Raw genomic sequence first — 22,592 nt, forward strand, 5'->3', positions numbered from 1 at the left:
TTTGACTTTTTATGATTTTTGCTCTCTTTTAACCTAGTACTTTAATATTCATTTCCATTATAACTAACAACATTACTCCAAATAAAATGAATTAATTGTTAGAATTTTATCCTAAATTTCGAATATATTGAGATTCTCTTTCTTGAAGGAAGGAAAAAAGACTCATAAACAGAATAAATCTACTTCATATGCTCTTTATCCTTTTCTGGTAGGAAAAATCTTAGGATATCTATAAATTAAGAATCGTTATTTCTTACAACAACAATATCCACAGGGTAGTCATTAAGAGAATCACGTTTAGGGGGAGATTTATATTTCAGTATTTATTTTTATATTAGTGTTAGTTTCTAATCTCCTCTCTTTTAATATGTCTAATTTATCGTCATCAAAGTTTTCGTCGTTAGCTTCAACATGTACTATGTTATTTTGTCCCAACATTAATATCATAGATTATGTGCCCAATCAAACATTGTTTACGCGTTACGTATCGATGAGAGAGGTTGTTTGAGTTGTTAAACATGTAGATAGTGCCAAAATTGGTTTTCAAAATCATGAAATGCAGTTAATGATGTTCATTCTTCAAGATATATATCTTGATTAAGATTTAGTGTCACCTCCAAAATTGAACACCTTGCTGCCAAGGAAGCTTCATTTTTATTAAACGTTCTTTTTGTTTGATTATCAGAAAAAATTGTGGTTCATACTGATTATTATTTCAGTATTATAGTCCTTTTTGTGTGGGGTGGGGTGGGGGGGTGGGGGGGTTAATTTGCTCGCTGCTTCACTTAAAAGTTAAAACACATATGCGAAAGAGAAATATGAGAGGGAAACTTTGTATTCAGAAATAAATCATTTTCTAGCAACTAAGCACCAAAAATATTTTCCTTGAAAAATATTATCCGTTAAAAGGAGAAAAACAAACTTTACTCACTTATGTTTCTCCTCCGATAATCCATTTGAAATAATTTCTAAACTTTAGATAGCATAGGAGACTATGAAACAATAAAGACAAAGAAAATAGTAGCTTTTTTACCCTAACAAGATAGGGTAAAATCAGCGTACACACTACCCTCTCCACTACCCTCTCCAGCTTGTGAGATTTTACCGGGGTTTGTTGTTGTTTGTAGTCATTGTACGCAATCAGATTTAACTTCATTATTTGAACAAGGTCTACAAGAAAGTATTCTATTAACTTTTTTACCAGAAATCAGATTGACCGCCCTCAAGCTTTTTCAAGCACATTAATTTTCTTCTTCAAAATAAAAGTCACATAAAAATGACCACCAAATACTATAACTTAATCATGTTCCATATGTACCACTTGAACGACCAGTAATTGAGCAAATAAATTACCCAATGCACTATCCGATCCACAGTTCTATTTACTACCTAATGGAGAATAATTTTTACCTTACTTTAGCCTGCTCATATCAAGCAACTGAAATGTCCTCTGTGAATTGGGGGGGGGGGGGTGCCAGTGCACAAGGAGGAAAAGGGGGAATCATATAACTCTTGGAACTTTTTAAAAAAAAAAAAATTGCTGCTAAATTTCTATTTTTGGAATCTTAAACCTTAAGCTTGGAGTCCTCTCTTCTTTTCATTGTATGATAAGTTCACAGTATAATCACTTCTTTTAGATGGGAAATCTCAACATACTCTGTTGCCAACAGTCTGGTATAGAGACCTTAGTTGTGTGTTCCATTTATCTATGGCAGTATACTTCTTCATCCCTTTTGAACTGCGTGCACGAACACGTCATGTAAAACAAGTTAGAAGTGAACTTAGGTCGCAATAAGCAAATTAATAATAGCAAATCAAGATTATTAATTGACCTGTCGCCACGCTCTAGCAGTCGGTTCACTTGATCAATGTGGCCATCAATCCGGTTATCCAAGATTAGTGAGACCAACAAGTCTTCAACATCCTTTTCCGGCACATTCAGCTCCTGCAGGTCAATCAATATGAGAAAACCAACTAGGAAGTGCAGTGCATCCGTTGGGTTAGTAACTGAATAATGCGATAAACTACAGGAGTAGCTCAGTTCATTGTTTCTTTATCACCCTTAAGGAGATCTGTAGCCAGTATGCATGTATCTTCAAAATATGAACATGTTGTAATCAAGTAGCATTTTATGCCATCACTAACACAGGTAGCTGATAAAATTTAATTTAATCCCTCATTCTCTGCCCCCCCCCCCCCACCCCCACACACACACACAAAAAAAAAAAAAAAAAAAAACACCACACCCACCCACAAAAAAATTACTAAAAAATAGAGGCAATGAATAAGACAGAATATGATAGATAAGAGACAAAGGTCACCATGGGCAAGCGAAGAAAGGGAAAATGGAAGAAGCTCTAAGGTGCCCTAGCAAGAAAGACGACTGATAACTTTTCACCTTGGATATGAAGGGAATCCGGATTCTTGTGTAAGGCTTGATGAGCTTCAGTAAAACCTGGGTTCTGACATTCCTCAAAAGATCTTCAATGTAATTCCGAATGAATGGGTCATCCATTATTGTCCGTCTGTTACTCTGTTAAAATGTCGAGAAAAGCACATTCAAAATGATAACAAGAAACCAACTACAGACTGTAGGGCCAACAGGCAATATTGAAATTTAAAGGAAGGTACCTTAAGAATTTTCTCGAACTCCAAGATCTCATTTCGTTGGTATGCTGCGATAAGGTTTGTCATTGCCAATATCTCGGGGTCATTTTTGTAACTGAAAAATACAAACGCAGTCATGTACCGACACAATGCAGCTCTAGTCCAGTCACAAGAATGACAAAATGCTCATGTTGAATCTCGCAAACAAAAACTTCTCTCAGTATACTCACGGTTTAGCTTCTTGGCCATCAAAAGGGTTAACTTCAGATTCCATCAGCATATTTGCCAGAACCAAGTACCTAAGTGAAAGGAACCAAATGTAGTGCAACAATAGGTAAAGCAGAGGTTTGCAATGGTTAAGACATAAATGGAATTCGCATATTGTAATCTTCTGGTGGTAGGTGAATGTTCAAAGCAATCACCTAGTACTGCATTACAGCAATTGACATGTAGAGAGAACCATATCTGAGGCTATATCAAAAAATGAATTCAGAGTGTAAGAGTTAGAAACATCAGAGATAGTCTTAACTGTATTCATTTTTCTTTATATATACAAATATATATATCATGGTAGCTCAAGTCTAATCCAACCACCAAAAAGAGTGCAGAAATCTGCTATTGGTTACAAAAAGCACGCCATCGCATTTATTATTTCACTTACCACGTAACAAATGTGAGAATACTGGGACTGAACATGGAAACGGGAACTCTTGAGGAGCCTTCACAAAATACAAAAAAGCTCCAAAAACAGCATAACCTCAAAGTCTTAACAAGAACCTTTTATAAGATGTAATTGAAAAAACTTCTTCTTTTCTTTTGACAAGTACTTACGGAAAAACTTTCTACTATAGCTTCAATAGAAGTTTGTTAAATTATGAATATTTCAAAACAAACTGCTTTGATCATGCTTTTTAATCACATGATCTCCTATGTTCTTTAATGCAGCGACCACGAGCTACAGCTTGTTGCAATCTGTAATGCAGATGTCCAGGAACTAGCAGACTAAGACTACATTAAAAATTTCAATTTTGTTGCAGTTTTATCTTCTCTTGTGTCCTTAGCAAGACGAAAGTGGAAATGCAAAAGGAAGCAAATAAATGCACATACATGATACAACCTACGCATATGAAGCACACACAGGAAGTACAGCACACATACTTTAGGCACTGGATACGCCTATGATTCCCAGCTTCATCATAGTTCTTGAAAGCTTCAAAGAAGTCTGTAGCTGCCTCTGCCCACTTCCTCTCTGCCATATGCATTTTACCTCCACATTCGCGAATGATTCCCATTATTCTTGGATGAGGGATTGCTGACTTGACTGAAAGTGCTTTGTTGTACAGTGCCTGGGATTAGACTCATATTATTTATGACTTAGGGATTGAAACAGCAGCTTATCAGTTCAATCTATGTTGCTAAGATCCTCCAAAAAAACGACGGGTGCATGTCGGGTCCTCCAAAAGAAAGTTATGCATTTTTGGAGGATCCGACACATGTGAGTTGGTATTTTGGAAGCTCTGAGCAACATAGACTTCAAAGAGAAATAAATTAAGGAACAAATGACATGTCAAGAAAGTTTTAAAGCAAGCAATCTCCTCTATAATGTAATGCGACTGGATAGATGCTTTCAAGATATTAATGCCAGAATAAAAATCAGAAAGTTAGAAGTTCTGGTCATACTACAGATATATACTCTGAATCGATACAAACAAATCAGGGTCTTTTTTGGCCCCACTAAAAATATCAGAAAGTTAAAATATGAGTTCTCTCTTGTAGAGGGGTCCTTTTTGGCCCCATTCCAATAAATAGGGTGGTTATGGCTTTTTCACTACTTTGTCTACAAGTGTTTGACCGCCCCAATTATTGGAGTGACGCCAAAGAAGACCCTTGTACGGGAAAGCATTCTCAAAATATTACGGTTCATTATTTTCAATGTGAAAATATTTACCTCAGACATATTTGATCAAATCTAAGTAGTGAACAACGCCTAAGTAGTGACATTTAGGGTGGTAATAGATTTTATCAAATCCTATTATAGCAACTCTGACCGGACATTCCTACCGAAAGAGCAGAAGTAATTTATGACTACTAGAATTATAGTGGCTCACTGATACCATGTTATGAATCTTTTGGGGGAAGAGATGAAGAGAATCGGTTGTCTTCTCTCTAACTTAAAAATTCCTCCTGTCCTTCTTATTTGCTCTTTTAGCATTTTTATTTGGTCCAAAATAATTATTCCTTTCAAAAACCAAGAAGTTATTAAATTTTTTCTTCCAAAATTACCCTTAATACTAAATGATTTAACCAAATATCTAAAAAGTCTTTACAATTTCCCGTGAGTAAATTCAAAAGAATAAAGGTTAATATAGTCAATAACATTCTTAATGAATGTTCCAAAGAAGTTTTCTTAATATGTGTGTGGAAGGCTAAAAGATCAAATAAAAAGTACCGGAGGGAGCACTAACTTGATTGATAACTTACTCTATGCAAATGAGCTACAAGAGCGACCTATTTCTAGGCGTGAAAATCCAAAAATATGTGCAAACATCATAAAGGATTGAGACATTGTACTTGTTGCACTATTTGACTATATTAATTATGATAGCAGAGCATTTGTTGCACTCCTTAAAAAAAGGGCATCCCAGTGCATTAAGCTCCCGCTATGCGCGAGGTCCGGGGAAAGGCCGGACCACAAGGGTCTATTGTACGCAGCCTTACCCTGCATTTATGCAAGAGGCTATTTCCACGGCTCGAACCCGTGACCTCCTGGTCAATGCAAGAGGCTATTTCCACGGCTCGAACCCGTGACCTCCTGGTCACATGGCAGCAACTTTACCAATTACGCCAAGGCTCTCATTCAATTTGTTGCACTCCTTGATTTTATTTATTATTATGACCGACCTTGATTTAATGTTAAATATATACTCCCTCCTATCCTTTTTATTTGATTTTTTAGCCTTTGCACACCTATTAAGAAAGCTACTTTGGAACATTAATTAAGAATGTTATTGACTAAATTAACATGTATCTCTTCTCAAATCTACTTATAAGAAATTGTAAAAACTTTTTAGAAATTTATTTAGATCGTTCATTAGCAAAGCTAACTTAAAAAAAAAATTAATACCTTCTTGATTTTGGAAAATCAATTACTTTGGACCAAATAAAAGATGCTAAAAATGAAATAAAAAGGATCAAAAAGAGTAAGATAATCCAGTTTGGTGGTGCAATTAATGCATTACAGGAAAAATCAAGGTTGTTAATGTAGTCAACTTATGCAAGAAATGCACAACTATCATGATTAATATGCTCAAACAGCGCAATAAATGAGTCATGCTCATTCTTTTATTGACAATGGTGGGTATAAGGAGAGGTAGAGGTAGCCCGAAGAAGTATTAGGGAGAGGTGATTAGGCAGGACATGACACATATTCAGCTTACCGAGGACATGACCCTTGATACGAGGGTGTGGAGGTCAAGGATTAGGATAGTAGGCAATCAAGTGCCTTTCCTCTCATTTAAGTAGCAGTAGTGTTATCCTCGTATTTCCATATTCCTATATTTCTACTACTACCTGGATGCTTTTGTTCTGTTTTTTCTATTATGTTGTTGGTATTACTGCTTTCTTGACTTTTGAACCACTGCGTTTCTTTCTATATTCTATTGTGATTGGTTATGCATGCTTGCTTTGAGCTAAAGGTCTATCGAAAACAGTATCTATGCCTGTCAAGGTAGGGGTAAGGCTACGTATACACTACCCTTCCAAACCCCACTTGTGGTATTACACTGGGTATGTTGTTGTTATTGTTGCTCATTCTTTTATTGTGTCGACACAATCTCTGTATTTTTATAATATATTAGTAAACAATACCAGTATATAGGTGTTTCTTGTAGCTCTTTGTATCAAGTTAGAATAAAATAAGCTAATTTCGCCTCTTTCTCGACTTTTCCGGTGACTGTTGTAACCTTTTCAAGTCATTATTCTACTCATTGTACAAAGGGCACGTGCCACTATTCATGTCAAGATTCAGTCAGCTAACACATCAATGTCGTCGTCTAGAGACATATTTCTAATCAATGAGTAGCTATCACCAGGCCTCCATTAAGTCACGTGCCACTATCCAAGTATCCCGCTATCATGGCCACATTACTAAACATTAACTTTATCAACATACCAAACTTGATTTTACAGCTTTTGATGTGCAAACTTAAGTAGTTTCTTCACCTCATTGAGTTTGAAGAGTGTGTTTGAAAACAAGATAATGCAGCAGTGCATTTATCATTGCTATGTTTCCAGTCAACGCTTAATTACCGCCAAGTATAGCATAAAACTGTCCAGCCATTGCCATGTTAGTAAATAGTAATCCTTTCAGCACACTCAACTTGATTATCCAATTGATTTGAAAACCAAAGTTGTTTCAGCGCCTTAATTTTGAGGAAACGTGTTAAGAAGAAAGTAACTGATTCAGCTAGGAGGTGCAATAAACTCACCGTTGTCCAAGTCAAGTTTGGCTCCGAAATAATAAATATAGTAAAACTGTGTAATAAATGCATTGCTCTCATAAATATAATCAAGCAGTTCAATAAATAACTCGCACTCAATCCTTCAGTGATTAACGCATATTTCCAAATTTCCTACCCTACATTCACGTCTATAAATAGATACCTCTTGTAAATCAATTGTGTAAAGTAAATTGTCAATCAAGTTAGTAACAAGTTAGAGAAAAGTCAAGTTCTCTCTTTCTTCCCCTCAAGATTTCTCTCACTTATCAAAAGAATCCTTGGGAAACCTACACTTGCCTAGAACTGGATAGAACAACTTCAGCAAATGGAAATGACATGATTTATGGACGATCAGACAACTTTATCGTTCAAGTTAAGGATCTCATCTGAATTGACTGCTCTACCAAACCATTGTTAGAAGCAAAGCAAGCATCTCTGAATGAAAAGAAGATTAAGCTGGGTGCCTAATCCCCTGATAACTCCCTGCCATTCTGCATGTGAAGGTATATGCTTGATTACAGCTGTTTTTCCCTTTTCCTATGAGCAGTTCCTGGCTATTCTACAACCACCATCTTATGGTTACACTATAACTTCATTTATCACCAGGGCACGTGCGCCTTATAAACAAATTGGCAAAGGATCAAGGTAATACAGAGAGAAACCAAAGAGAGGATTTTAAAAGAATGAAGTTCAATTAGGAAGGTGAAGAATTCCATACTGCTAGATTCTTTAAACAATGACAGAAACTTCTACAATTCATTTCCTAATATTTCTTGGAGGAATTTAATAGATTTTTACTAATGTCGGGAAAAGAAAAGAAAAATTAAAGCAAATTATGTGTGTTTACAAAGACAAGCAAAATTCCAAAGAGTCTCACTCATTATTTTCAGAATGTACTTTTTATCAAGGTATTTTTGTTCCCAAATGAGGGAGCTTCTAGAAGTAACATCCTTTAAAAATAAAGGAGACAACAAAAACCAAGACAAATTAGACATAGAGAATTATCCGAAATTGGCATTTGAATTGAAAGAGACTGATTGTAAAAAGGTATTAAAATACCTTCAGTTTTTTGTTATTTTTCATCTCTGTGTACATTTGAATCTCAATTGCATATACCTCCAACAATTGTGTCCCTTTTTTCTGATCATCAGTGCCATCTTCTTTCTTACAGGATTTGTGGAGCTCTTTCAGAATCTAACAAAGTGGTCAAGTTATGTTCATGAACACCATAGCAAAATCATAGCTACAGATACTAATTTGATCAAGCAAGATACCTTGCTCATTCGTCCATATTCCCCAATGTCAAACCAAATCTTGCAAAGCTTTAGATTCGTCTTGAACCATAACCTCTGTGAAAGAAAGAGTGGGTGGTGAGACCTTAACAAAAAGACACAAGAACTTCGGGAGAAACCTGCGAGCTGACTCCTATATGCCAAAAGAGGAATACACTCTGACCTCATTCTTAGCCTCTTCAAGGGCTTTCAGTGTTGTCTGGTAGAACTCCTGCAGAAAGCTGAAGTTCTGACTAGCTGATCCAGAAACAAAATCCATAATACTGTTTATACACTTCTCACTATAGTTCCGTGTCACTGCTGATTTTATGTAGGTCAGCATTTCTCGATAAGCATCCATCATTTCCTTGAACTTCCCTAGCTTATAGTAAAGCTTAACAGTTTGCTTTAAAGCTTTAAATCCCCTGGAAATAATGATAGTTGGTAACAATATAAAAGCAAATTGTAGCTCTGAAATTCTTAAAAGCTTTGGGAAACCCATTAGTTGAAAGCATAAGGCATAAGACCTGGATAAGAGTCTTCCACAACTTGGATGTGTAAACAATAACCAGCCTTTTAGCATTACAAACTTGAGCTATAACTAGAAATTTTGGATAAGGTATATTAAGCGAATTTGTAATTCCAATTCAGAGAAGAGAACATTAAAAACAATCCGCAGTTAAAAAATAAACTAAAAAGACTCCATCTTCGTTAGTGATTTGAAATTTGTTGCCACATATACACACAGAAATGAGAAAAAGAGTCGATAGAAGAAAGACAGGCTTGTGTGATAGGCACATGTCACGAGTTCGAATACTAGTTGGTGAACCAAGCTTCGCATTTAAGTGAAGAAAGGCAGAGGGCAAGCCCATTATCCTACGAGCTTTGAAACTAAAATAGTGCAATTCTCGGTCATTAAAAAAGATGATGAAGAAGAAGAAATAGAGGTCTGCTATTTGAATCTGACCTCTTTTTCTAAAAACTGAGGTAAGTGATTTTGACTTTCAGGTCATATTAATAGTTGCATGCTGAATAATCGATGAGTTTTTATCAATGCACTGTTGCGTTAGATAATTAGGAAAAACTAACTCAAATTTTAGCATCTCCATAATGCACATAATTATATTTGCCAGGTTTGCCTCCACTTTACTTCACCAGTTTGCAGGTTAATAACAGAAAAGACACTTTTATTAGAATGCAGGTTCATGATGCCATTTCCTATATATGTAATGGCACATAGGCATCACCACACACCATAATATAACTGATCTCGCAAATATATGGTACGCTTGTTAATAATTTTATCTAGCCACCACCCAAGACAGCACGCTGAAAAGGTTACCAGCAATAACTGCAAAATTTACACATTCAACTCCTTACCACTCTGCCTTCTCAGGTTCCATACGTACTACTTCAGCAAAACCCTCAAGTGCTCCTTCAGGATCAGTTTCAACCAAACCTATGCATGACATCATTGCAAAATATTACATGGTGCAGTGTTTAATATAGTGAAAGAGAAGTGGATCAATAAAATAGAAAGTATATCTCTAGGCAGCAATACCAAAAATCATAAGAGGATGCATACAGTAATACAAAGAAAACACTTTTACCTGCCATTTAGCATCACAAAAGGTACCTTACAACTGAATAATACTAAAAGGGAGCATATATCAGATTACCATTACATACACTTTGCTTTTTGCAGTTACTCAATCTTTATATTGGCTGACTCATATAAATAAGCAGTGCAATTGTTAGCCAATTGTTGAGAAGCAAACGATACATCCAACATGCACACCATTCACACTAGCAAGGGCCTAGTGCACTAACCTACAGACATGGTTCATCAGGCGAGACGGAAATTTCATATTCTCGCCCAGGAGATTGAGCCCTTTTCAAAGTTTTCTATGCATTCTCCAGTAAGAAGGTTAACACTTTTACTTTAGGTCTTATACTCTCTAGGAGCGGTCTAACCTTTCAAAGATTTATATGATTAGATAATATACAAAACTTATTACTTTCATTTTATTTGTATTTGCATAATTTTGGCATAAAATGGAGTAAACAGGGACAATAAGGATTCATATATTATAGCCGACCCCAACTTGTTTGGAACTGAGTTGTTGTTGTAAACACTAAACACAACCCCGAGCATAACCCAGAACGCGGAATAATACAGCAAAAAGCACCGAGAACAAAAAAGACATGTACTGTACAATGCCAAAAAACCCTAGCTTTAAACTGGACAAAAAATTCTCAAAATTAAAGTTAAAAACCTTTAGAATTGTAGTATTGATTCTCGATATCAACATCTTGCTCTTCCTGCTCCTCGTCCGAGTACTCAAATCCATAATCCTCCATATCCGCATCTGTGACATACATATATATTCACAAAAATCGGATCAAATTTGTATATAATACAGAAAATTAACGGGAAAAAAATTGAATTTGATGTGATTTTGTGTATTACCAGAACCCATGGCTGATTTCAACAAGGGAAAATTGAGAGTTTGAGCTGTGAAGTAAGCGAATTGTGCGTTCTAACGTCGGATTATGAGAATCCCATTACATCAAATTCAAATCAATATATGCGACTTGCACATGTATATATTTACTAATTGATCAATAGTGTAACCATATATATTCATTCTCACTTAACTTTTATCTGCTAGGCGTCTGTATATAAAAATTATAATTTTTGAAGAAAAAAATTAATAATAATATTTAGAATTAATTTGAAAAATGGTATTTGAATTTAAAATTATGTTTCGACATATATTTCACTTGAAAAAATATTGTAATTTTATGAGTGAGTGAAATTTTTTTCTGAAAAAATAGTCAAAATCACTTTTAGGTTTTTGAAAGCCTCATTTTCAAAAAGAAAATCCAAAAAGTTGCACAATATCATGGACAAATACGATTTTTGGCAAAAGAAATTGAAAAAAAAGGAATTTTTTTATGGACAATATAAGAGCCCGTTTGGCCAAGAAAATTTTTTCACTTTTTTTTGAAATAAGCGTTTGACCATAAAATTTTAAATTTCACTCGAAGATGAATTTTGGAATTTTTTGAAAATTTGAAAAACTCAAAAAACTATTTTTCAAAATTTTCACTCAAATCACTCCTACAAATTTAGAAACAACCCAAAATTATATTCATGTCCAAACAAAACTCTAATTTTCAAATATCATTTTCACTTGAAATTTTCTTTCACTTTTTTTCCGGAATTTTATAATTCTTATGTCCAAACACTAAGTATTTACCTTAGCGCGGTGTAGGAGCATATAAAAGATTTATTTACTTACTAAGTAGTAATATGTATTTTTACTTTAAATTGTTATTAATTAAATTAATCAATTTAGCATAAATACTAATTACGAGTAAGTACTTTTCAACATTTCATAGTGATATTATTTGTTTTTCAAAGTGAATAATAGCATTGGAAGCACAAAAGTGAAATTATCACTGTAACAAATGGACAAACTCCTTACTATATTAATATAAACTAGAACTCAAATAGGATAACAATTCAACACTGAAATTACTGAAATTACAATGAGATATACTGAAACGTAAAAGTAGCTAAAGATAGAGATAAGAAGGAGAGATGAGAAGCTTAGACCCAGAGCAAGGATATGAGAGGAATAGAACATCGCCATAATCCCTTCTTAACTTATAGTCCTTTTTTAACCAATTGCTAATTGGGCTTGGATTTTATTAAGCCCGATAATCCCTAACTCAGTCTCATTCAGTACTTGGGGCATTTGCATTTATATTCGTTTTTTGTGTCACGTTTTAACTTGTGCCCACTTTGCAAAAAAAATTGGCAAGCGTACCCGCTTTTTCGCATAACTTCAGCATACGGGGCTGAAGTAGCAAAGGCAATCACGCAAAACTTCAGCATTTTAGTAGCGGGGCCTTAAGTTCAGCTCTAGAGCTGAAGTTTTTATTTTGTAACTGAAGTTTTTATTTTATAACTGGCGAACTTCAGCTCTAGAGCTGAAGTTTTTGTCTTTGTAACCGGAAGTTTTTGTCATTGTAATTGGGAAATTTCAGCTATAGAGTGTTCAATATAGCAACATGCATAGCATTTTGTCCATTGTTGTTAAGCATTTCTGAGCAATCTGGGCAGTGCTTTAATAGCTCATTTACCATGATTTCATCGCCCTCATTGGTTGCAGTGTGAACTGCTGTCGTCCAGTCATATTCACTACCTGCTGGAAGGTAAGCTAAGGATTTCTTCAACTACGACATATCAGAAACTACTTCTTTCAATCCTATATTGAACTATTGCACCTTTTAGCAAAAAAAAAAAAAAAAAAAAAACATATTGCACCAGCATATCATCTTTTTCTAGGGTATTAGATTAGTAGACTAGATAGAAAATAGCAGCAGAAGAAAGAGGAGAAGGAGGAGGAGAAAGTGAGCTGAAGTTATTTAAAAAGTGGGTACAAGTTAAAAGTTTTAAAATAAATGGGTATAGGTTAAATGGGGGCGACCAAATAGGACGCCCCGTGTAATTTCTTCTCAGTACTTCTAGCCCATAGGCCCTTATGAAGTTAGCTTGGCTCATAACAATTTCACATTATAAAATCGAATATCAATCTTTCTAATTATTTCAAAAATGTTCAGAGGTAATAGATTTCCCACAAAATTTGAATGTGTAACTAAATATTCGATTATATTCAAGGGAAATTTTTTATCCCATGAAAAATCACAATTGTTTCCTCAATGGTGGATTCTTGACTTGAACTATTCAGCATGTTCTATCTACTGTAAACTTTCCATCTCCGTATCCTAAACCTCAAAAGTTATATCAAAGATTTAAGTTACATTTGCTCAAAGATGGGAAGAAGGGTTGTTCTGATGGTAAGCAACCTCCACTTCCAATCAAGAGGTTGTGAGTTCGAGTCTATCCAAGAGCAAGGTGGGAAGTTCTTGGAGGTAAGGATGTCGAGGATCTATTTGGAAACAGCCTCTCTACCCCAGGGTAGGGGTAAGGTCTGCGTATACACTACCCTCCCCAGACCCCACTAAGTGAGATTATACTTTGTTGTTGTTGTTGTTGCTGCTGCTCAAAGATTAAAAAATATTTACACGATCAGATTACTAATTAGAAAATTACAGGTACTACAACAACAACAACAACAACCCAGTATAATCCCACTTAGTGGGGTCTGGAGAGGGTAGTGTGTACGCAGATCTTACCCCTACCCTAGGGTAGAGAGACTGTTTCCAAATAGACCCCCGGCATCCTTCCCTCCAAGAACATCCCACCTTGCTCTTGGGGAGACTCGAACTCACAACCTCTCGGTTGGAAGTGGGGGTTGCTTACCATCAGACTCGAAAATTACAGGTACTATAAACTTTAATTGATGTGATGGAAAAAAAAAATGTAACTAAGAAATTAAAATAAATTGTTGCAGATTTATAATTATCATCTATTCTTCTATTCCGGGACAATGTTTAAATAAAAAAAGAAAAGAAAAAACCACCTTTAGAAAGATAGCTCTTCTTATTATATCATTTGAAAAAACAACATTTAAATTAACTACAACTATTTATGCTTGTTTTCAGCAAACATTTTGCCTGTCAAACCACAAGTGAGAGCTTCATTAGGTATATTCTTGACAAGATGAACACCTTCAGCAAAGACAACTCCCATGCCCATATGCAAATGAGGTTCAATATGACAATGAAAAGCCCAAACCCCAGGATTATCCGCGGAAAATCTTAGTGCAGTCCATCCATAGGGAAAAACCACAACTGTATTCCTCAACGGGGGATTATTCAAATTGAGCGTCGTCTCAGCATCTTCTGTTGTAAAATTTCCGTCTCCATACCCTAAAACCCAAAAACTATGTCCATGCAAATGCCAAGGGTGAATTTCACTGACGTTTTCAGCTAAGATATTGGCATTTTGAAGGATTATGTCAATGGTGGTATTGAATTTCAACATGTAAACACCATTTCCATAAGTAGAATTAGGGTTTGGTGGTGGTTTCATGATATCATAGTCTTTGGAAAAGGTATTTGGTGGAGATTTTGTGTCAAATGCATTGTTTATGCCATATTTGATTGATCCCAAATATGGTGTAGTGGGAAAAACTAAGGAAATGTTGTTGATAGCCCATCTGGTGTATCCTTCAATCCTGTTGTTACAAACATAAATAATTAATTTGAAGCAAAAAAAAAAAGTTATAACTAAATCTCACCTGCTAATAAATTATACTTTTAATCGGATGATCGTAATCACATAATTTTACATTGTCACATAGCAAAAAGGTCCCAAAAATCAAAATCCATATCTCATTTTATATATATATATATATATATATATATATATATATATATATATATATATATATATATATATATATATATATATATCACTTATCGATAAGAATATTTTCATGTGTTTTGCCTAAGAAATAAATCACCTCCAAGTGAAAGGGCATATTACAAATATAGTTTAAGTTTTATCCATTAATAGTACATATATATAGACTTTTACATCATCAAGTAAAATTGATCTACGATTAGTAAATATTTTAACAAGCATGTATGGTAATTTGAAGATAGAGTAATAATCTACTAGTATAATCTGTTAAATTAAACTAATATTATAAAAATTATGATATATTTAAGTTACATCACTGACAATATAACGAACTTATTACACTATCAATGTAATTACCATGTTATAGCAGGTAAGTTTCCATTTTTTTAGTTTACTAAACAAATACAAATTATAAAATATCGTTAGTGCATAAAACATAAACTTAATAATAATATTTTTCTCTCTGTAATAATTTAAGCTAATAGGCCCCACTCGATAGTAAAGATATTTTTTTCATGCCTATATATATGCAATCTATAATTTACGCGTCAAAAATGCTATATTATATTCTTTTTTAAATTCTCAAATATCGTCAAAAAAATTGAGATAGATGAAGTACCTGTTCTGCGTGTTGAGGAGAAAAAGACGACGATCGTGTCGAGTTGGCGGCTTGGGAGACCCCATCAAGCCAAAGATTTTCTTAGAGAAGGATTTGCTGTAGTTATAATCATTCCAAAGAGGTGGCAATGGTGGTGGAAAATTTGGAATTTTTGAAGCAAAATTTGGAATGTAGTTCAATATAGTGAGGCCTTGAGGTGTTTTAGGTTCTCTTCCTCTTACACTTATTGAAATCCAGTAGTTGTTTGAAGGATCTTGATCAGTTGTGAAGAGAATTGAATAGCTTTCACCTGAATAAATGTCCATATTTTCCATAAGAAATGGTTATGTACTACAACATAAAAGAATTCTTACACTATCGATCAGTACGATTTAACATGTTATAGTTGTGTAACTTACTATTTTTAAATTTGGTAAATAGTATTAATCATAAAAATGACATGTAACTAGCTTTACGTGACGTAGTCAGTGAACCCAGAGACGGATCCAGGATTTAAAGTATATGTGTTCTTGTCGTAATCTCAAATTAATATACAATAATAATTGGGTTCATATTTAAATATTTATTAATATTTAGTGGATTTTTTAATAGAAGTACAGGGTCTGCACAAAAGTTACTGGGTTCCCATGAACCCAATAACTGCACTCTAGATCCGCCACTGTCAATGGCGGATGTAGTCTACTAGTTATCGGTTCAATTAAACCCATAACTTTTGACGCAGAGTAAAAATTTATGTATAAAAATTAGAAAAATAGTATATATGAACCCATAACTTTAAAAATAGAACGGGTTCAATTCTAAAAACCTTATAACTTAAACTCATAAAGTTTAAATCATGAATCCGCCTCTGAACGTAGTTATATAATTATATATTTTTTATTCCGTCACTACATATAACTTAAACTCAATAATAATAATTTACTGAAATCCAGTAGTTGTTTGAAAGATTTTGATCAGTGTTGAAGAGAATTGAGTAGCTTTCACCTGAATAAATGTCCATATTTTCTACAGAAAATGGTTGAATGTAGTTTCCATCTGCTTCAACCACCACCATTTTGTGACCCTATAGATGTAAAACCAACACAAAGTATCAGAATTATTTCTTAAGAGCTTTTGTAAAAGGAAGTCAACTTCATTTTTTTTTTGTCGAATTCAGAATTTAAATTTTATATATTTGAGTTCAGGTTCTATCTCAACTCATTTGATTTACTAGTTTTAAAATTATTTATTTATACTTATTAATTTAGTGAAACTATATTGTCTGAGCCGGAGTTATTGGTTTTGGATGATCCTATAACTTACATTTTACATCCGTCCTTAGATACAGATAGGTTTTCGTGGCAAAATAAACAAACTACCAATGTGCTCATATTTATTATTTACGTTGAATCAATAAATAAATTATATATATTTGCACATATACATTTATTATTTAACTATAATTAATTAATATACATTCTCACTTTATTTTTATCATCTACCTACTGTAAGTTAATATGATTTGTTGTAAATCGCAAGTGCAGATAAATATATAGATATATAAAGAGATGATAAATCATAATTTTATAGTTTAAATACTATTTAAACGTTAAAGAATCATAATAAAAAAAATATTGACTCCTTAAATAGAGTAATAGAATAATTTCAGTTTTAGCCACTTTATGAATTAGTTTCTCCAACTTTATTTGGTGGGCACAAAGGTCCTTAGAACCAATTATGCGCATTATCAAATTTTCTTTTGTAATTGATGTCCCTTATCTTTAAAAAATAATTGAGACGATATAAAGAAGATTAGTACAGTTCTTGCGTAAGCACCAAATCAAGAAGTGGTCCAAATTATTTTAACTTTTTAAAAAGGTATAAAGTCATTTCTCTTTTTAAAAAAAATTAAATTTAACATTGAATTGTAATTTATCAACTGTAACAAATAAAAATGAGTTAAAGAAAATATAGCCTCAATTTTCAAAACTCTCTCTCCTACGGTCTTACGCTATTTATTCTCAACTTCAAAAGTTCCCTAATGGAAAAAGAAAAAACATATTGAATTGTACACATACTGACCCGCACATCATGATCATCGTAAACTTATTTCAATTTTTGAATTGAATTTTTAAATCCTACTATAGTCTTAATTTTTAACAACTCTATCGCTGGCGCTATCTAATTTTATTTAAAAATCCTTAAATAAAAAAGATTAAAATACACACAAACTGATTCAGATAATAATAATAATAATAATAAAAAATAAAAAAAAAGAATATGAGGGTTGTAGTTTAGGGGATAGTAGAACATTTTTTTCCTCGTTGTTCTGGCTAGTCTGATAGTGTTTTATATAGGACTACTAGCGAATTTTGTTCCATCACACTTTTTTGTTTTATTTTTAATTTTAATCTTAATCTTAATTCTTATTATTACCATAATTATTGTCCTCCACTTATTTGTTATCCCCTACCGTGTTGATATTATTTGTCTGATTTCTGTCCTTGTTACATATCTTTTGTCTTTGAGCCGAGGGTCTCTCAGAAACAGCCTCTCTACCCTTCGGGGTAGGGGTAAGGTCTGCGTACACTCTATCATCTCGAGACCCCACTAGTGGGACTATTACTGGGTTGTTATTGTTTGTTTTTTTTATTTATTATTATTATTATTAGAAAAAGAAAGTCAAGAATCGATTCATGAAACTACTTTAGAGCAAGTAAAAGAATAATAACTTTGTAAAAAGTTGGAGAGAATAATTATTTTTTGAAGTGACAAAAAGATAAATAAGGCTATTTTGTGCCTTACCCCAACGGCTAAGTGGAGTGAAGACAAAGCAGTGCTGCTAGCCACTCTAAGCCTGTAAGTCTTGTTTGGATGCACGTGAAAAATGTGGGGTGCGTACTGCTCATCTCCTCTTAACTTGCACTGAGGAATGGGTGATTTGCTAAATTGCGCCGCTAGAGAACAATTAAATTGACCTCTTCCATTCATCAATAAACTCTGGTTTCACAACAAAAGGAAATTAAGACTCCATTTAAAAAAATATTTTTTTAATTCGAAAAGTGGTCAATAATTATTTAACAATGCAGAATTTTTAAATATTTAATTTTGATAAGCATGTATTCTTTTACCGAACAAGTGCTCCTTTTGACGTATTTATTTAGAAGGTTAAAAAAAGGAAAAACGATATGGTTAAAAAATGTTATAGAAAAAACTATTTATATATTATTATATCAATCTAGAAATGAATATGATTGTTTGATATAATGGTAATTGATTTTTTAAGTAATTGAAAGCTTGGTAGGGTAAGGCTGCTTACACCATATCCTCCTTAGACTCCACTTATAGAAATACACCAGATATACTATTGTTTGGTTTAATTGGAAACTTGGATCAACTGCAGTGCAAAAAATAAAAAAATCGGCTATAAATAATGCTTTATCCTGCTCCATATGTATAATTTATTTATTTTTGAAAAAATGTTGAATTTTCATGTATAAAAATTACATAAAAAGTTCTATAATTCACCCATATATATAAATAAGAAAATAATTTGTTTACTATTTCAAATATTTATATTCTTTTGAGGAAATTAATGAGGAAGAATATTTTTTTAAATCTCAATTGAGACAAAAAACACTAGGTGATTTCATTCAATTAGTTGGTACTCCCTCCGGTTCAAAATAAGTGATTTTTTGGCCTTTTTATTGTGGTCCAAAATACGTGATTTTTTCAGATTTCAAGAATGAATTAATTATTTTTTCCCTACATTATCCTTGGAGTAAATAGTGTTGGAATATGTGTTAGGAGTGTTTATGTGAGATAGTAAAGGTTAATATGGTCAATTTCATTGCTAATTAATGCTAAAAGGCGAATTTCTTAATCTGTGTGAAAACATCCAAAAAAATCACTTATTTTGGACCGGAGGGAGTAAATAGAGTTATTCGATAATTATGATGATAACAAGTACCAGTCTTGCAAGAAAATAGGATTTCATATTGAGCTCCAAATATACGCTATTGGGATGGGATGACTCCTACTAGCTCTCCCCCCCCCTAAGAACCGCACGTGCGAGTTTCCCCGCATATGGCTCAAGTGGCGAAGGCCCTTTCCTTCGCGCTTGGTAAGCGCTTCGTTGTAGCCAAGCTTACTGCTAGCCTATCGGCTAGAACCAAGCTTCGACCGCGACTGTTCGTCGCTTCTGATCGCCTTATTCCGTCACCCGAGATCCAAGTCAGCACCGGCAAAGATCTCTTGATTCCTCGCGGTCGGGCCGGCTTGGAAGCAAGCTACCTCTTGCCTATCTCACCTCCTTCCTTCAGCTGGGGTGAGCCTTCGCTTTTTGGATCGTCGTCATAAAATTATTTGAGGTGTACGCAAAACGATACAGATACCACGATTATTACAAAAAATAAGGAAGTAAAATGTTACCTGTGGTTCACCAATCCAACGAAAAGGCTTAGAAGAGATGTCAATTTGTTGATCTTGGGAACTTTTGTGCCACCAATCACTAAGTAATAAATTAAATTCTCCATCATAATGAAAGGGTTCTTTCTCATTTTTTGCTAATTCCACTATAAGTGAACCATATAATCCTGCTGATCTTTGCATCCCATAATGTCCATGGTAGAAATATGTCCCCGCCTGTTATTTAATTTAGCACAATAATAACGTCTCAATTTCAAACAAGTCGAGGTCAACTATATTAATCTTTACTTCTTCATAAGTTTATCTCATAGTATTATTATACCTCCACTTCCAACCAAGAGATTGTGAGTTCGAGTCTCCCCAAGAGCAAGGTGGGAAGTTCTTGGAGGGAAGGATGATGAGGGTCTATTTGGAAACAGCCTCTCTACCCCAGGGTAGGGGTAAGGTCTGCGTACACACTACCCTCCCCAGACCCCACTAAGTGGGATTATACTGGGTTGTTGTTGTTGTATTATTATACCAAATAAAATACAATAGTTTCGACGAACACTTTTATAATTAAGATTATTAAATATTTAAATATTTTTTAAGGAGCGTGCAAAAAACATAAAAACTAACCTTTAGATGGTATATAGTACATCCTTTTTTTTATTTTTTTTATCTTGTGTTTGAGAGAGATTACCTTATCAACTATAAACCTGTAAACAAATGTCTCTCCAGGGTTAATGGGACATTGGGAGATTGATGCAGTTCCATCCGCCCATGGTGTTCCACGCTGTAGTAAGAAATTTAAGAAAACCAAAAATGTAAATTAAAAAAAAAAAAGGTAAGAAAATAATAAATATTAAATTTTTTACGCAAATTTTATTTTAAAAGGACCACTTACATGTTAAAAAAGGTCATTGTAAATTGTAATTTTGATCAAGCATATATAGAAGTAAAAACAAAAATTTGTTTTAAGCTCTCTATATTTTCTATTTGCATGCATATAAATCTCTAATAAAACTCAAAAACTCCTAAAAGAACACCTAACTAATATATATCACCTAAACATTAATGTGGCAGAGGCAGAAGCCGAGCTATGGGTTCGATAAGCTGAACCTAGTAGTCTTTACTCAAACAATGTATTTTGTATTAAAACATTATTAAGAAAAGTATAACTTGTGTTAAGAAATTTATTGAACATGTATAAAAATTAAATTTAGAACTCAATTATTAGCATTTGATCGAAGTCTTCATTCTAAAATTCAAAATCAACATCAAATTAAAATTCTAGCTCTGTCTCTACTTGGCTTGCATGAGGATATCTGTATATAACTATATATACTAGCATTAGAAAAGCTCTTCTCTAATATACATACATATATATATATATATATATATATATATATATATATATATATATATATATGGGCCCAGTCTGCATGTTGTAAAGGGTGTTCAACTAACCACCCTTCGTCAGAAAATTACACTGCGTATATAAGTAAAATATTACATTTTAGAGATATATAATATATATTGAACACTCTTTCTCGGAGATTTTTTTCACTTCTTTCAAGTTTAAACACCCTTGAGTAAATTTCTGGCTTCGCCACTGTATATATATATATATATATATATGTTTTTTGGATCCTAACCTGTGAAATTCCATGCCAGTGAATGACAAGTCCTTCAGTAAGAAGATTGTTAGTAAGCTCAACAGAAATAGTATCACCAGTTCTTGCCCTAATAGTTGGACCAGGAAACTTTCCATTAATAGCCATTACCACACCCTCTACACCATCTGGAGACCAATGCATGTACTCCACTCTCCATTCAAATTGCCTTGTTTTGGCCATGGCTGAAATTGTTAACAACAACAACAAGAAGATGATGGCTAATGGAGACATCCTCTTTAATTCTTGATATATATGTGAAAATATGGTGGTAAAATAAATAGAGAGAAAGTTCAAATGGAACTTTCATAATGCTGGATTATGTGTGTGTATATATATATATATATATATGTTGGCATAGATAAAAAAATTACGTTTGGGTTGGGGGGAGGGGGGGGGGGGGATTATCTATGTAAAATATTCCGTTCCACATATATTAAGCTAGCGTTTGGATATAGATTTGACTGAAACTTGAAAAAGGAATTTTTGAAAATTAAAGTTATGTATGGATATACATTTTATTTAAAGAAACATTGAAGTTTTGACTTGAAAATTCTTGATTTATTTTTCCCAAAACATGATCATATTTCATAAAAAAAATATTTACAAAAAAAAATTAAAAAAATGAAGCCAAAATCTATGGTCAAACGGGAGCTAATTGTACAATTTTTGATAATTGAATTCTTTTCAAATTAAATATCTTATGTTTTACAGAAAAAAGTTGTGATTTTACTTTTCTTCTAGATCTACTCTTACTGCTCTAATTAGTGGAGTGTTAATTAAGAACATTTAGACAAGTAATATCATGATTAATGTTGTTATAAAATATTTTTATTAAGGAGTGTGCTAAACTCTTGGTATATACTAATATTTATATATGGACCATAAGGAGTAAGAATTTTCATGTTATTTTTTTATATATCAAGAAAAAAAGCTAATCTCCTTACATAGGAAAATGATATGTCGCTCGTAATCAAAATTCACAAATTAAAGAATTCTTTTTTTTTCTTTTTGGTTAAAAATAATTTTCATTAATTAGTACGTCCATTACTCTTGGATTTAAAACTATCATTTTTATTTTAAATTTTCTATGCCATTTCTTCTTCTGTTATTTATTTTCTTTTCTTTTTTGGTTTTGTGTGTGGACTAGTTTTTGTGATAATTTTGGAATGAGGTTCTATTATTATTTCATCT

The 22,592-nt window shown here is 33.3% G+C and overlaps 2 protein-coding genes across 3 annotated transcripts; both read right to left on the bottom strand.

Annotated features, from left to right (window-relative positions):
• Positions 1–1,270: 1,270 nt before the first annotated feature.
• On the bottom strand, positions 1,271–10,982 carry LOC104223279 (COP9 signalosome complex subunit 2-like). Its single transcript, XM_009774692.2, has 12 exons — positions 10,848–10,982; positions 10,654–10,746; positions 9,758–9,836; positions 8,562–8,802; positions 8,381–8,455; positions 8,166–8,300; positions 3,766–3,953; positions 2,838–2,906; positions 2,632–2,722; positions 2,399–2,533; positions 1,833–1,945; positions 1,271–1,738 (listed from the first exon to the last, which is right to left on the bottom strand). Exons 1-12 carry the CDS (start codon positions 10,855–10,857, stop codon positions 1,648–1,650), a joined length of 1,320 nt encoding a protein of 439 aa, XP_009772994.1. The 5' UTR covers positions 10,858–10,982; the 3' UTR covers positions 1,271–1,647.
• A 2,773-nt stretch (positions 10,983–13,755) lies between these two features.
• On the bottom strand, positions 13,756–21,711 carry LOC104223280 (L-ascorbate oxidase-like). Of its 2 annotated transcripts, XM_070156631.1 has the most exons (7): positions 21,381–21,711; positions 20,426–20,518; positions 19,747–19,959; positions 18,121–18,315; positions 16,321–16,399; positions 15,337–15,625; positions 13,756–14,529 (listed from the first exon to the last, which is right to left on the bottom strand). In XM_070156631.1, the coding sequence occupies exons 1-7, from the start codon at positions 21,630–21,632 to the stop codon at positions 13,935–13,937; spliced, it is 1,716 nt and encodes a 571-aa protein (XP_070012732.1). In that variant the 5' UTR covers positions 21,633–21,711; the 3' UTR covers positions 13,756–13,934. The 2 variants fall into 2 exon arrangements, with proteins under 2 accessions (XP_070012732.1, XP_070012733.1); XM_070156632.1 differs by lacking the exon at positions 19,747–19,959 and having other exon boundaries at positions 21,381–21,702.
• Between the last annotated feature and the right edge of the window lie 881 nt (positions 21,712–22,592).

The sequence above is a fragment of the Nicotiana sylvestris genome, chromosome 9 (genome assembly GCF_000393655.2).
Source record: "Nicotiana sylvestris chromosome 9, ASM39365v2, whole genome shotgun sequence".
NCBI classification, from domain to species: Eukaryota; Viridiplantae; Streptophyta; class Magnoliopsida; order Solanales; family Solanaceae; genus Nicotiana; species Nicotiana sylvestris.

Excerpts from the sequence above, each read along its gene's own strand:
- LOC104223279 (XM_009774692.2), bottom strand. Across the intron at positions 8,456-8,561 it reads TTGAAGAGGCTAAGAATGAG|AGGTTATGGTTCAAGACGAA; the intron begins GTCAGAGTGTAT and ends TTTCTTTCACAG. Across the intron at positions 2,907-3,765 it reads AGGCGTATCCAGTGCCTAAA|GTACTTGGTTCTGGCAAATA; the intron begins GTATGTGTGCTG and ends CCTTTCACTTAG.
- LOC104223280 (XM_070156631.1), bottom strand. The coding sequence starts at position 21,632 with ATGTCTCCATTAGCCATCATCTTCTTGTTGTTGTTGTTAACAATTTCA. Across the intron at positions 20,519-21,380 it reads ACTGGCATGGAATTTCACAG|CGTGGAACACCATGGGCGGA; the intron begins GTTAGGATCCAA and ends TTCTTACTACAG. Across the intron at positions 19,960-20,425 it reads ACAGGTTTATAGTTGATAAG|GCGGGGACATATTTCTACCA; the intron begins GTAATCTCTCTC and ends ATTAAATAACAG.